Here is a 15,600-nt window from a genome sequence, read left to right on the forward strand (position 1 = left end):
TCTTGGGCCTTTTGCCTCCTGGTGAAAACGGCCGTGGCCCCTGTCCACGCTGTGCCCACCGCACGGCTGTTGTGTGAGCTGGTGCCAGCCCTGTTCATCGTAGCCTCTTCGGCTGTTAGGAATTTGAGAAAGCATTCTTCTCTCTCCTTGGGGGCCAAGAACTGAAAAAAACAAAGTTTGAGAAACAAAGTGTGAAACTGTAAAACATCCTGCTTTTCTGCTAATGCACCGTCTCTGGGCCGAGGTGGGTTTTCTGTTACCCCGTGAAAGCTCGCCTCGGCTGGGCCGGGGTCGGCTGCTCTCTGTGTGCGATCTCAAGTGTTAGTAGGAGTTTAAAGCTGTGCTCTCGTTTCTGAGCCAGCGTGATTTATCAAAAAGAATTTCTCCAACTGGAAGAAATGCAGCCAGTTTATTGAACAAGCATGTTTTGAACCCCAGTCGTAATCATGTCATTAGTGTTCAGAAGTAAGGAGCGATTGCTCATTGTTCTTGGGACTTCCAGAATTTCAGTATTGGAGGCCGCACACACACGTGCTTTAATGTAATTACAGGATAAACAAGCCCAGAGTATCAGGGTCCAGGCTGCACACACGTGAGGGTGTGTGTGTGGGGAGGGGGCTGTGGAGAGTTAAGACTTACTCTCAGAGGTTTGGTGTCTTCGTGGGACTTCAAAGGAGAGATTTGAGGTTCATGAGGGTCTTTTAGACAGCAGAGCAAGTCGTAGCAGTGCCAAAAGGATTTTAAAACATTTTATTTTATGAAATATAATTGACAAATAAAATCATGTAATGCATGTGCGTATTGATTTGATACATTTATATTGCAATATTGCTATTGTAGCGTTAGCTACATTGTGTCACATAATTGTCATTTCTTTTAGTTGGTGGGAACAGTTAAAATCTGGTGTCTTCACAGGCTGGAAGTCTCTAATAGGGCTTGCTGCCTGTAATCCCTGCATTTGTGTTCCATATCCAGGACTTGCCTACTGCTTGCAAAATACACACCCGTAAACAGTGGCTCCCCCACTCCCCCAGCCCACAGCCTTTGGGATCTACCTACCATTCCATTCTTTGTTTTTTTTATTTGAGTTAAAAAAATTTTTTAAAAAAAATTTTAGATTCCAAAGGTAAGGGATATCATACAGTATTTGTTTAAAGCATTACCTTCTTGGGGTGCCTGGGTACCTCAGTCAGTTGGGCGTCTGACTTCAACTCCAGTCATGATCTCACTGTCTGTGAGTTCGAGCCCCACATCAGGCTCTGTGCTGACAGCCCAGAGCCTGGAGCTGCTTTGGATTCTTTGTTTCCCTCTCTCTGCCCCTGCCCCACTCACTGTCTGTCTCAAAAATAAATAAACAGTAAAAAAAAGTTTTTTAAACATTATCTTCTTAATTGAAGGGCCCAAATATTGACTTCACAAGATGGTTGCACTATTTTCAGACTAAGTTGCTTTGACTTTGTATGTAAGTCATTGGATTTCAGTTTTTTGCATTGCTCACTTTGCATTCATGTGTGAGATTTTATGGTTTTGCTTTGATTTCAAAATTTTATATTCTTCTAAATAGTTAAAGAGGGAACTTTGATTAATTCTTAGTTTCATTCTGCTGTCTATATAAATCCACATTTACCACAGGCTAAGGGGCAGCTTATGAATGGTGGAGGTTTGTTGAATTGAAGGTGCCATAGACTCACAGAGTAAAAGACACACACACACAGTTTTGTGCCTCTTTTGTGCCAGAACTCATCCCTACATCACTAATTCCCACACTTGCACTCTTACCAGATGAGTAACTCAGAGTAGGTGTTTTAAACACCAACAGGTTGTCGGTGCTGCCGTGGATGCGCCAGGGTGGAGGGTCTGGACCCACCTCTCCCCCTGACCACATTTTGTGTAAGCACAGCGGGATTAAAAACCACGCACTTGCAGTGCCTCACAGTTGTATAGATTTCCGTCACGAGGGGACGCCCTGCGGTCACTGATAGAGAAGGCGCTCTCATCTGAGAGCTGATAAATTGCTCTTGTGGCTGCAGAGGAACGGCACCCCGATGGGCAATCAGATGCTCCTGTTGTGCTCCTGCCTCGGTGCCGGAGGTGAGCGTGGCGCCCCCCGCGAGGCTTTGCTGTTTGTGCAGCAGGCGCCAGCACCGTAACAGGTTCTTCTGGGGCGTCTGCTGGATGGGGACCATGCGCCCCCTCGTGGGAGTACGTGGTGGAGACACGCGTAGCTCTCAGGTCCTGGAAAGTGTTCAGTTCCTTTTGAACTGTCCTTTGTTTTCCTTAGGTTTGGGGGCGGGGGGTAGGTGAACTTGGCTGCTGGGAGTGATGAGTGTTTGTCTCCCTGATTATTGAATCGACCTGCGAAGAGTTAGTTGGAGAAATCAGCTGAGGAAGCCACTGCTGCAGCAGTTCTCAGACAGTGATGGACACGACAGTCCCCGGGCCTGTCCAGGAAGCCCGGGCGCTGCAGGGACACACTTGACAAGTGCTGTTCTGGGGTGTCGCTGCTTTGTCCTGTTTGTTTCTTCAGGTGCCCTGACCTTGGCCTTGCTGTCCCAGCCATTCTCATCCCAAATGTGTCTGTTCGAAACACTCCCAGTTCTTTTTTTTTTAAGTTTTTTTAAATTTTTTAATGTTTATTCACTTCTGAGATAGAGAGACAGTACAAGCAGGGGATGGTCAGAGAGAGAAGGTGACACAATCCGAAGCAGGCTCCAGGCTCTGAGCTGTCAGCACAGAGCCCGACGTGGGGCTCGAACCCACAAACCGTGAGATCATGACCTGAGCTGAAGTCAGATTCCCAACTGACCGAACCCCCCCAGGCGCCCCCGAAACACTCCCAGTTCTTAAATCCTGTGGGGCAGCTAGGGAGAGGACAAGTCTGGGGCATTCATAACACTATCTCCCTGCTCTTTACAAAGAGGTCAGACACTTGCTGTTTTGCCTTCTCTCTTAACATGGAATGTGATTTCCAGCCATCGATTCGGTTCTTCAAGGCACTGTGTTGAAAAGGAGCCGTGGTTCTCAGCCTTCTCTGTGGGCTCCCTGCACTTGGCCCGTGGGCCTGGGCCCGCCTCCGCCAGCCGTGTAGACCTGAAATGCCGGGGGCAGCATGAGCCTTCTATGTCAGGGGCCCCGGTCCTGTGAAGTGGAGTGTTTCTCCTACATAACNACGTGGGGCTCGAACCCACGAACAGTGAGACCATGACCTGAGCCGAAGTCGGACGCTTAACCGACTTAGCCACCCAGGCGCCCCACCTACATAGCGTTTTATTGTCGTTGCTTTACGTGTCCGTTGGAGTCCATGTTTATTGTGTTGCCTCACTTTGGGGTCTCAGTGACAGTATGCGAAAGGTCTCCTGTAGCGTGAGGGTGCTATGACTTCACTGTCTGTCAGCATCTGTGATTTTGGTAAACAAATGTCCTGAGAAGTCAATAAAGAGTTTTAATGAAGTGTTGCTTTAATGAAAAAGCTTGTGTGGGGTTTTAACATTTTGTTGAATTAAAATCTGTTTTCCAATTCCCTGTGCAGCTCCCACCCTACAATGGAACAGTTCTGTGTGGCACACGAGCTACCGATGAGCTACCCGACGGTAAGCACCCCCCGCCCAAGCGTGCGGCGGCCCTGCGTGCTGGGCGGCCTGTCCGTGCTGGCCGTCCAGCACCCCTGCCCTCGCTGCTTGGGGCTCCTGCCGGCAGCCAGCGTATTTACGCCCTGAACCGTCTTGACCCACGAACTCACGTATGTTCCGTGCTTCAGTGTCACACATTCCGGGCTTAGTTAAGGAACTGGTTGTTGAAGTTTCTCCTTCCCTGGTATCACCGGTGCAGGTGGCCACGGCCGTGGCGTCTGTCACGGTCCTCATGTGGCCCATCTCCGGGTCGTGGAGGCTGCTGCTTCTCAGAGGCTGTACGCTCCGCTCAGAGGCCGCTCAGAGCCGTGTGCAGTTTACATTTATGCCCCCGTCTGTCACTTAGTGTCCTTGGGAATTCCGGTGACCTTTTAACTTCCTGGCCTGTTACCGTTTTGGTCTCTGTCACAGACGCAGAGCCGGTCACCAGAGGTGCAGCAGTGTGGTGCTGTTGAAGGACGTGGCGGTTAAGGAACGGCAGGCGGTTTGGTCACCGCAGGCTGCCGCTGCTGCGCGGGTCACATCCGTGTGCCCACCGTGCAGTTTGGATCGTTAAAGTCCCTTGCTGGGTGCAGAGGAGCGAGCACCGACCCTTTCCTCTGAGAGCCAGGGGCCTATCCCCTGCTTCGTTAGCGTGGGCTCCTGATTATGATTTATGTACAGTACAGACTTTATGTACAGTGCAGTCAGAACAGCCGTATCTCACATCAGCAGCTTTCTGAGAACCCGCCAGCTTGGAGATGGGAAGGGAAAGGGCAGTTCTGGTGGCAGCTCAGGACGAGACTGAAGTGAAGTGAGGTGGGGGGGAGCCGGCCACCACCCTGCCCGCCCCCCTCCCCGGCCGCCCTGCCCGCCCCCAGCGCCNTCCGTTGGATCAGTCTGTCTCCATGTACTTTGCACATAGTAAGCATGCTGTTGGTGTCTACTCAGTGCTTTACAATGTTTGGTTCTTTTCCCTTTCATGTTATTCCTTTTATTCTTGTTCAGTTAACGGCCCCACCATCCCTGACGGGGTGCAGGCTGGAGCTGGGAGGCCCCACCAGCTCTGCCCAGCGCCCAGCTCTCTCCTTCCCTCCCTCACGCCAGACCCGCCCCCCCGGGCGGTTCTCTCTGTCCAGTCCCTGCTGCTTGGCCCCTTTTCTCCATTGTCTCAGGGCCACCTTTTAATGTGCTGAGAACACGGCTGGGGCCTTGCCTCCTCGCGCTGTTAGAGGCCAGGCAGCGTACTAACGGCCCCGTTTTCTCGGAGGCCTTTTCTCTTCTCTTGTGTTTCCGTGACGGCTGTTTCTCTTACAGCGCGTGGACCACCGTCCATGATGGGTCCGCCTCCGGCTGTAGACTGAGTGCAGCTGCGGGCGGCAGGGCCCTCACCGCCCCTGTCTGTGCCCAGCAGCTGCACTGCGCACCACCTGGAACGTTGTGACCCTTCAGTGTGGTTTTGTCTGAAGGACACGGGAGGATCGATTCTCCTTCCCGCCACAGGCAGCTGCAGCGAACTCTTTCCGGGGCCCCTCGTCACGGCGTGCCTTTTATACTCTCCTTGTCCCCGTCATTTCTGCAGCTGGGAATAGTGTGCGCCCCCTGCACCCCCGGCCAGCTGCCCGGCTGGGCCCTGGACGCTGCTATCGTTCTTTCCTGTGTCTGGGAGCATTCTTTCTGTAAAGCCACTGAGGCCGTCGCTTACCCTCCCCCCGCACTGTCAGCTTTAGTCCAGGTGTCCGTCTCCAGGTGAATGTAACTCCCGGGGCACGGGCTTGGCCTCACTGATCCTGAGCCCTCTGTGATGATGATAAGCACTTTACACATAGCCAGGTGCTCCGGAGCAGCGGCCGAAGAAGCCACTTAAGCAGCAGTTCTTAGCGGTGGACGTGACAGTCTCTGGGTCCCCTGAACGGTGCACCTAGAACCCTGGGCACTGCAGGGAGCGCACTTGGCCAAATGCTGTGTTAGGATCCTGTCATTGTGGTATTTGAGCTGGTTTCCTTCCCCAACCACCCAGGGTCCCCGTGGCCTGAGCACTGAGCGCATCCCATTCACCCAGAGCACCGACTGTGCTGTGTCCATCCCGGCCACCGATGGGCCCTTGTGGTGACCCCTCTGCCTTGTGGGCCGTGTGCACGGGGGGCCATGGTGTGTCTTCTGGTGAAGACGGGCTGTTCCAGGGGGGACTCTGCCTTCTAGTGATGCCGTCAGACCCGAGACAGGACAAACGTTTTGATAATGCTGTAGCGTATTGAAATGGTTCCATTAATGTCATATCATGTTCTGAAATACTCTGTGATATGATAAGATTAAGGATTGAGATGTGGAAGGCACTGTGTCTTTTGGAATTAAAATCCAGCACAAACTGCATGACACATTGCACACTCACTTATCATTTGATTTCACAACAGCGCCTAGTCCCCACGGGGCAGCCTCCCAGCGGGGGAGTGCATGTTCCCTCACGTCATCCTTGAAGCCTGTGGAGCAGGGGATGCCTGGAGGCAGAAGGGCCCGTTTCCTTTTAGGCGTAATAATGGAAGTTAGTTTCCCTTCAGGGACTTGTCAGTGCTCAGGGGCCAGCGGCTTCAAACGGGCACGTTGGTGGCTTTATATGAAAATGCGCTGCGAGGTGTAACCATTATTAGTATTTCTTTTTCAGGAACTTTCTGTTGTTGGGAAGGTGTTCGCCCCTCCCGCCCCCCAGGTGTGATCACAAAATGGATGAAGAGTTAGGAGACTGTTTAACCCCCTGCCCTCCACTAACTTGCACATAGCTGCCCCCTCCTGGGGCTGCCTTTTAGAAGACTGCCAGGGGGAGACATGTTACTTCTAATAGAGCACAGTTCTTCCGGTGGTATGGGCTGTTTTTGAAGTACATGCTTTGGGAAGAAGTGGGCTTCTCGGGCAAGACTCGGAGAAATACTCAGTTATGCGTTAAAGATGAGCTAGAAGGCACGTGTCCTTTCCCTAACTTGAGGACTTAGGACTGTTGCAGCAGATAGAAGACGACGCCGATGCCTGATGTCTGTTGATTCTAACCCCTAACCTAATTTCTGAAACGTAAACTGAAAAGAATGTACCTTTGTGAACAGTGGCACGTGTAGACTGTCGTCCACAGGCAGGGAGTATTGGGAGGCTCCAGAGAGATTTCTGAAAGTGTGCAGGCCTGCCTTTTGGTAATTTTGGAAGTCTCTTCTCCGTCATCTGTGGAGTTAATCCATTATTAATTCATTTAGTGCACATTTACGTGCACTCGGGCGACGCCGTTTTCAGACTTCCATGAAGGTCGTCAGTGGGCGAGACCAGGAGACGGGTGCTTGTGAGGAGCGCCTGTGCGGGCTGCTGTGTGTGGGGGGCTCGTTGTGGCGCAGCTCGTGGTTTCCGGGTGATTAGATTCCGCTGATTAGGGAAGCCGTAGGTACAGCAGCAACTCTTAAGTCCCTACGTTAGTTGTCATGGCTTTTTTTTTTTAATTAAGCTGTCCAGCATGCGTGCACCCCAGAAAGTAAACTAATAAAACTTGTGCACCCCAGAAGGTAAGCCAAGAGAGTTGGGAGTTCACCGAGGGGTGTGTTCAGACGGGCAATATGTTACTCGCTTTCTATTATGATCTCATTTAAATGCCTGCCTTCTGAGAGTCTCCCTTAGCTGCCCCTAGAGGGGAGAACAAATACCGGCTCCTGCTTCTCCTGTCTCTAAGTTAAACACAATTTCATGGTTGCTGTTTTTTCTCAGCAGATTATTTGGCACAGAAATAAAACACCATAGCTTTGTTAATTAGAAGGAGACTTTAAGGGTCTGGTTTCAAAAAGGAAATAATTACTGAGACTTTTATAGTGTGAAGAACTATGCTCTCAACTAATGGGACGTTTACTGATCGTTTTCTCTCTGAACAGGACGAGAGTATCAGAGAATTGAGTTTGGTGTTAATGAAGTGATTGAGCCCAGCGACACTTCACCGGGAACCCCTGACTGCAGTATTTCAAGCACACTGAACCCTCAGGCCCCTGAATTTATCCTCAGTTGCACACCTTCCACAAAGACCCCTGACGGCATAGATAAGGACGCGGCCTTCAGCCCCGTGGACTGCCTGTGCCCAGGCCCCGCCCTCGCCCTGGACGCCGGCACTGGCGCGGAGGTGGGGGTCCTAGAGAGCGATGGTGTCGCGGGCGGTCTCGGACAAAGGGAGCGTAAAAAGAAGAAAAAACGTCCCCCAGGATATTACAGTTACTTGAAAGATGGCGGCGAGGGCAGCATTCCCGCAGACGCCCTGGTCAATGGCCACGCCAACCCTGCCGTCCCCAACAGCGTGGGCTCCGAGGACGTGGAGTTAGCGGGCGAAGCGCCCCCCTTGGGGACGCCTAGGACTTGCGGCAGCCCTCAGGATTGTGCGGACTTCGGCGGCGACGCCGTGTGTGGCGGGCCTTTCCCCGGGGCCCCCGACGGCCACGCGAGGACTGCAGGGCCGCCCGGGGGCCGCGGCGGGGCCGACTCGGAGCAGCCCTGCCTCCCCGCCGAGGCCGCCAGGGACAGCCTGTCCAGGACAGCCGTGGCCCAGCCTCACGTGGGAGCTCATACTACTGAAAACCCTGCCGTTGCTAACGGACAAATACTTGAATCCTCTGGTGAGGGCCCAGCCGCCAATGGGGTTGAGTTGCACACCGTGGACGGCCCGGACTCGGACCCCACCAAGGCCGAGCACACGTCCCCTGCTGCCGATGCCCCGGCCNAAGCCCTTTTCCTCCTTGCCCGTGGCTTCTGTGGAAACTAAGCCTTCCCCTCCTGTCCCGGCCCCCCTGGCCTCTGAAAAGCAGGTCGAAGTCAAAGAAGGGCTTGTTCCAGTGTCAGAGGACCCCGTAGCCATAAAGATCGCAGGTACAGTCCTAGGGGCACAGGTCGAAAGCAGACATGGGAGCAGGGCTCCGCTCCGGCCCAGCGAGGTGGAGGCCGGCCGGGCTGACGGTTAGCACAGCAGCAGGCCGTGACCTGTGTGCTGCTGGCCATTTCTCGGGAATGGCTGGGCCTTCACCTTCATTGTCACACGTCTAGAAGTGAAAGGCTATCTAAGCACGATGCAGGGGGCGGGGGGCTCATACCTTTATGTTAAAGGAACAGTCTGTGTCTGTTACCAGTCCTTTTCTGTTGACTGGTTACATTTCCCCTTTCTTGCCTTTTGATCTAGTAACTCCATCATGTGAAGTGCATGGACTCGGGCCCGCCTCACAGTTGCCCCACACCGTCACTGTGGGGTCCTTGATGTGGTCTCAGCTTTGTGCTGCTTCAGTTCTGTCATTTCTTAGGACATTAGAAGGCTTTCGGGGGTTTTTCTTTTTATTACCTGTTTTGGATTAAGTACGTGGATTTGACTGCTTGTAGCACACCAAGGTCAGCTCTCAGCAGGAAAAGGAAAACTGCAGCAGTTTGGGCCCAAGTTGATGACTTGTTCTGACGGTGCAGGCTTCACAGTTTACAGTTAACAGTTAACGTTGCTGGGAATCAGGGCCGGTTTACAGTTAGTTGCTGGGAGTCAGAAATGCAGGGCCTGCCTACATTATACATACTGAAGAAGCCCAAGTATTTCTTCAGGTTTCGCTCTACCAAGAAGTTCAGTAACCAGCTTTTAAGGATCTTGCCCCATTAGCTGAGTTAAAATACGCTGCGCCTGTCGGCCGTGTGTGAAGCTGCTCACGTAACGCTGGGAGCACCTTGCAGCGCTTGTTACCGGGATGGGGGTCGGCGCCGTAGCAGCTGTAGAACACGTCCCCTGTTACGAATGGTCAGAATTCCAGCAACTAAAAAACACAGCCTTGTGAGTCATCTTAGTGTCTAGAGTTCTCTTAAAATGGGAAGGCAATTGGTAGGGCAGTCGTCTTGGGCTTCACATATATGTTTAAAAATTAAGCGATTTCTTTATTCTGAGCCTTATGGTGTGTTCGTTGCAAGGGAAAGTTGTTAGGATAAGACAGTGTAAACCTGTGTAAGGATCATGAAGTTAAAAGTTTTATTTTCAAACTTTATATGAGAAATGCATGGTGGGATGTTTTTAAAATGTGCATCTGAGTTCAAAGTTAAGAAGATTGTTATACTTTAGGTTTTGTTCCTGTAAATTATTTCATGAAGGAAAACGTCCAGTTTCTGGGAAATTTTCTTAGTCTTTATTTTAAATAAGGAAGAAAATCTTCATTTTAAATGTTTTACAACGTTTTAATCGGGTAACTTTAAATGTGGTTTGATACATAGTTTGCTGTGTTGTACGTATGTTACAGTCTCACTTGCTAAAATCTCCTCCCCCGCCTGTAAACTGCTGTGGAGGCAGTAATTTGCTGTCTCTTGCCACCGACAGTCCGAGTATTTTGAGTTGCGGTGGTGCCTCCCCAGTGGGTTTCTTTTCTTAATCAGAGTTTGATTAGGTGAGTTAAGAAGGTATTTTAATTGTCTAAGCAAAAATATAGTTTATTTTATTTTGTTTTATTTTATTTTATTTTATTTTTTTAATGTTTTATTTATTTCTAGGAGAGAGAGACAGAGACAGCGTGAGCAGGGGAGGGTCAGAGAGAGAGGGAGTCACAGACTGAAACAGGCTCCAGGCTCTGAGCTGGCAGTCAGCACAGAGCCCGACGCGGGGCTCGAACCCACGAACCGCGAGATCATGACCTAAGCGAAAGTCGGACGCTTAACCGACTAAGCCACCCAGGCGCCCCTATTTTGTTTTATTTTAAAGTTTGTTTATTTTGAGAGAGAGAGAAGGAATGAGAGAGCATGTGTGTGCGGGGGAGGGGAAGAGAGGGAGGAAGAGTGAGAATCCCAGGCAGGCTCCGAGCTGCTCGCACGGAGCCCATCGTGGGATTCGATAGCATCAACTGTGAGATCATGACCCGAGCAACATCAGGAGTCAGACAATTAACCTCCTGAGCCACACACACCTTGTGATTGGTCATTTTTGGGTGGCTTATAAATCATATTTATACTTCCTTTTTCCTAGGGGAATGATTTCTTAAATACTTTGCATTTTCAAATTTTCCAGAGTAGTGGAGGTAGTGGTAATATAGCAAACTCTGAGCTGCAGGGGTCCTTCCAGCACCTGTTTGTAGGAGTCCGTGCTTGTGGACGGACAGGTCAGCTTCAGTGTGTGTATGACCTTGCTGGCATTTGCGCTGTGTCTCTGTCCTGCAGAACTCAATTGAGACCCCCTCACTTACAAAGCACGTATTGGTCTGTGTAGCCAACGGAGAGTGGTACGTTTTGGTCACTCTGCGGTCCTACCCCCGATTTGGTAACCAGGAGAGCACGTGTTCTTCCAGAGTGATGCCGTGCGGACAGGACAGTACGTGCAGGGTGTGCTGGACAGTTGAGGGAGTGACAGAAAGGCAGGTCTGCGTCACAGTGTGGATTGCAGGCCAGTTACTGGGCCTTAGGAATCAAGGAAAGTTCTCTGCCCTGCATTTTCATAGATTTTAACAGGTAATATGACCTCTACATCCTAATTTTAGGAAAACAAAATTTGATGCATTAAGTACATATAAAAATAATCCTCCCTTATGGTGACTTAAAAGTTTATGGTGCGAGTGTTGCCTCCGAGTTTGTAAACCATTTCATTGGGACGATATCTGGCAATGTATGTGAGCCACGGCATGCATCTTCAGATGCAAGGAGGGCTGTTGACCACTCCGTTTTTCCGTGTGTCAGCAAATCTCATAAGAAAGTTGAATTTTAGTTCAGTCATTTAATGTTTAAGCTGTTAGAGAAGTGAGGGCACCGGTCTCAACCTCGTACCTTGTATGTGGCCGGGGCCCTTCTGCGTTCTGTGCCATCCACCACGGCGTGTGGCAGCCCCCGGCCCCGCGCAAGGGTGGAGGGAGGAGCAGCTTCCCGAAGCTACGGTGTCCGTGGATCCTGAATCCGAGGAGTGAATTACACCGACAGTAATGAACCGGAAGGAAGGCCTCTGGGGGAGAAGTTTGCTGTTACAGTTAACTTGTGACTATTTGCCCTGAAAGAAGGTACAGTAGAGAACCCACAGTGGTGATTTTGATTCGCAGGCAGGTCCATCTTCAGGTTCCAGCCTCAGGAAGTACCTGCCTTTTGTACTTTGGCTCTACCCTTCCTGGTTTTAATTCTTTTGATCTCAGTAATAATTACAGTACTTACTGGACTTCAGGATAGAAATACAGTAGTGAATGGAATCGGTGATGTTATAAAAGGAACTTAATTAAATAGAGCGGAAGAGTTAGACCAAATCCATGTTCATACTGGCTTGTCTGCAAGTCAAGAATAATTGAGCTGAACTATAGCGGCAGGATTCATGGATTTTAACAGGATTCAGTAATAGAGGCAGATGGTCACTTATAGGAATTCGGATCTTTGCATGTGTGTTTCACTGGGACAGAGAAGAGGAGCTCGCTGACCTTGCCAAGCGTGGGGGCTCCTCGTGGTGTGCGGCTGTTGCAGTTGTTCGGTGGGGGGCGGGGGCAGCATATGGTGGTAACAAAACCAAAGCTTTACATCCCGTTGGACGTGTTTCTTATGAGAAGTTCCAGACAAGAAGTTATTTAATCTTCCTTTTTTTAAAGTGTATTCATTTTGAGAGAGAAAGAGAAAGCAAGTGGGGGAAGGGCAGGGAGAGAAGGAGAGAGAGAACCCCAAGCAGGCTCCACACTGTCAGCACAGAGCCCTGCGCCGGGTTCGAAGCCACGAAACGTGAGATCACAACCTGAGCCGAAACCAGGAGTCGGACGTTTAACCAGCTAAGCCCCCCAGGCGCCCCAAGAAGATATTTAATCTTAATTTTGTACAAACTCTCATTTCTTTTGAAACGGAATTTTTGACAAATGTTCACAAAATATTCGAAACTTAATTTCAAGTAATTTAACTTCTTGGAGTACGGAAAGTTGTTGGCTTGCTCAGAGCTTTCCATAAGTTAATTTCCTTTTTCCTTCTCTTCCTGCCACATGAGTTCTTTATTTCCTTTTTTTAAATATATATTTCTTAATGTTTGTTAGTTTATTTATTTAGAGAGCATCAGCAGGGGAGGGGCAGAGAGAAGGAGACCCAGAATCTGAAGCAGCTCCAGGCTCTGAGCTGTCAGCACAGAGCCCAGTGTGGGGCTCGAACCCATGAACTGTGAGATCCTGGCCTGAGCCAAAGTTGGACGCCCAACCGACTGAGCCCCCCAGGTGCCCACGGTTCGTTATGTTCCGGTGAGGATTGTGAGCCCCTGTGATGTGCAGCCGCCCTGCTGGGCGCTGCTGCAGGCCTGTGGGGCCGTCGCGCGTGCACCAGGGCCTGTGGGTACAGCCTGTCCGTCTGCTGTGGGGGGGTGGGGGTGAGTGAGGCGGCGGAGTCCGGGTCTGAATACCAGTCCTCTGCGTAGTCTTCCTGGGCTCGGACCCCGAGCCTCCTTCCTGGGGGCTCCTGGAGGCTTCCCGACGGTGTGCTAGAGTGACCGTCAGACTCGGTGGGTCATTTCTAACAAACTTGAATGGAATCATTTACCATAACCGACAGTGTGAGTCTCCAGATGTTTAATTCACCCCCACGTGACACGTAGTAATTACTCTGCGTCTGCCACCCGCTCTCTGGGTCAGTGAGTAACGATCGGCCTTGCCCTGAGTGTTGTCTGAAGAGTCAGATGGGAGCGGAACAGATGTCCACGCTTAGTAGCAGAGAGACAGTAATCATTCGCGGGGGGTTGGGGGCCTGAGGCCAGAAGGAGATGTGCTGGCATCAGTGGGGGTGGCAAGGTCAGGCCGGGACAGAGAGGGCCGGTCACCTCTGGGACCCACACAGCAAGGACGGAGCAGAGCGGTTTAGTGGCGTGAGGGGGCTATCCAGTGCCACGGCGGGTGATGGCGTGCCCTCCGGAAGAGTGGTGTTTGGGTTCACTGGCAGATCCTAACAGAGTAGTAACTTCAGTTTAGCCTAAGTAAGACTTGCCTTCTTCCAGAAGAGCAGCAACATGATCAGGAAAATCCGGATTGTTCGGTGCTTCTTCTCTGTCTGTCCTGCTATGAAGATAGTAATCTACAAACTTCTGACTACGGTGGCAGACGCTCTTGTACAGAATGTTGGCGACTTGAAGCTAGCTCAGTGCCTCCTCTGGTCGGTGCACCCGGTGTCCTTCCGTTCCAGATTATGCGTCTGCGTTTTTGCCTTGTTCATTTTGTGGGTACCTGGTGGTTTGGAATGTTCTGTTACTTGCAGTCATTGAGCAGACCACTGGGTGGTGCTGAGAGACTTGGATTTAAGATTGTAGAAGGCGAAAAGTGAGATTGCTTTTCTTTTCCACCCTCCCTTAAAATATGTGAACCGAGAGCTGTGAATATATGACGCCTGCCAGAAGCTGGCGATGGTTCAAAGGGAAGGTTCAATGTAGGAACTAAAGGTTTCTGTCCAGCCAGTGCATGCTGCTCCCCAGGTCAGTGTGGGAGAGAAGGCAGCCAGCAGTCAACTTGAAGTTGATACCCTCTCCGATTCCATGTCTCAGCCTGCTGGCGTACGGTTATTCTGGGCACGTGGCTCAGTTACAAGCATAAGAGGAGGTGTGTTTTCCAGGGCCACATAGAGCAGTTAGTTCTTGATGTTTTTGCACCTGTTTCCCTTTTTTTTTAATGTTTATTTTTGAGAGAGAGAGAGAGCGAGAGCGAGCGCACAAGTGGGTGAGGGGCAGAGAGAGAGGGAGACACAGAATCAGAAGCAGCCTGAGGCTCTGAGCTGTCAGCACTGAGCCCCATGCGAGGCTTGAACCCATGAACCGTGAGATCATGACCTGAGCTGAAGTCAGACGCTTAACCGACTGAGCCCCCGGGTGCCCCTACACCTGTTTCCCTTTTGATAGTGGAGTTGATTTTTTTCTTTAACAAGATATAATTCAATTTTGACCACCTACAAACATGTTTTTGAGTCTGTTAAGACACTTAACATGGGAGGGAAGTTTCAGGTCTTCTCATTTTCTTTCCATTTTTCTTCAGTGTCTTCTTGCTAAACAAGAATTACTGTCACTAAGCCACCTCCCTCTTCTGTCTCTGCCCCTCCCCCCACCCTAGAAGCCGCTGCCTCCTCTGAATCCTCAAAAGAAATTGAGATCCCTGTTTCCTTTCTTTCCCCAGCATAGACCGAGGTGAGTCAGCCGTTCCCTGGCTCCCTCCCTCCCACAGCCCCTCCGGCGTCACCCCTCAGGCAGGCTTCGGGCTTCGCCACTCAGGCTTTCCTTCCTGGGGCCCTGGAGGCTGCTTCCGCCTCCATGGTTAATTCAGCCCCCCACAGCCTTCTAGGTTCCTCTTGGCCGGCCACTTAGATGCGGGCGGTGCTTAGGGCCCCCCTCCTGACACATCCTCCTCCTGAGGGTGTTTGGTGCCAGCTCCGAGCCGTGGGCTGGTGTGTGTGTGTGTGTGTGTGTGTGTGTGTGTGTACACGTGTGCGCGTAGGTGTGGCACTTGCTCTGTGGGTGTGCGCATGCTGTTGGCTGGTGTAACCTGTGTACCTTGTGTCAGCACCTCTGACCCTGTGATCCCGTCGCTGTACAAAACAAGAAAACTGCTTGGGGTGGGGGGGGGGGGGGGGGCGCCAGCACCCCGGCCCGAGACCCTGCGGTGCCAGCTGCTGTCCTCGGCCCCGGCCATCTCACAGGTGCTTGCATCTGGACTGGGCTGAGCGTCCCGTCCGCCTGTCCCCCTTCGGCTCAGCCGGCCCTGGGTTGTCCCCTCTGCACGGGTCTTCCAGCTGTCCTGCAGCAGGGCCAGCTCTTCGTCACCTCTGTGCTCCCGGGACCCGGTGCCCCTGCGGGACTCGGCGCCCCTGCGGGACTCGGCCAGGAGCAGCGTGTCGTTTAACAGAGGTCTGTGTGGCAGGAGGGAGGTTGGTTTGAGTCTTGTGGTTCGTTCAGTAAAAGTGGTGTTTGTGTTTGTAGATACAAAAGTGCTATGGCAAAGACCCCCGGGCCGGGCCTCTGCTGCGATCATCTGGGACGAATGCCTTTTGAAAACGCACAGAA

The 15,600-nt window shown here is 51.5% G+C and overlaps 1 protein-coding gene across 1 annotated transcript in view; it reads left to right on the forward strand.

The window, feature by feature from the left end:
- USP10 (ubiquitin specific peptidase 10) overlaps positions 1–15,600 on the forward strand; it is a 49,550-nt gene that overhangs the window by 17,527 nt on the left and 16,423 nt on the right. The window contains 3 exon segments of the mRNA XM_077754177.1: positions 3,530–3,590; positions 7,508–8,339; positions 8,341–8,486. Coding sequence (XP_077610303.1) covers positions 3,530–3,590; positions 7,508–8,339; positions 8,341–8,486 — 1,039 coding nt within the window.

The sequence above is a fragment of the Crocuta crocuta genome, unplaced genomic scaffold, assembly GCF_008692635.1.
Source record: "Crocuta crocuta isolate KB4526 unplaced genomic scaffold, BGI_CrCroc_1.0 scaffold61, whole genome shotgun sequence".
NCBI classification, from domain to species: Eukaryota; Metazoa; Chordata; class Mammalia; order Carnivora; family Hyaenidae; genus Crocuta; species Crocuta crocuta.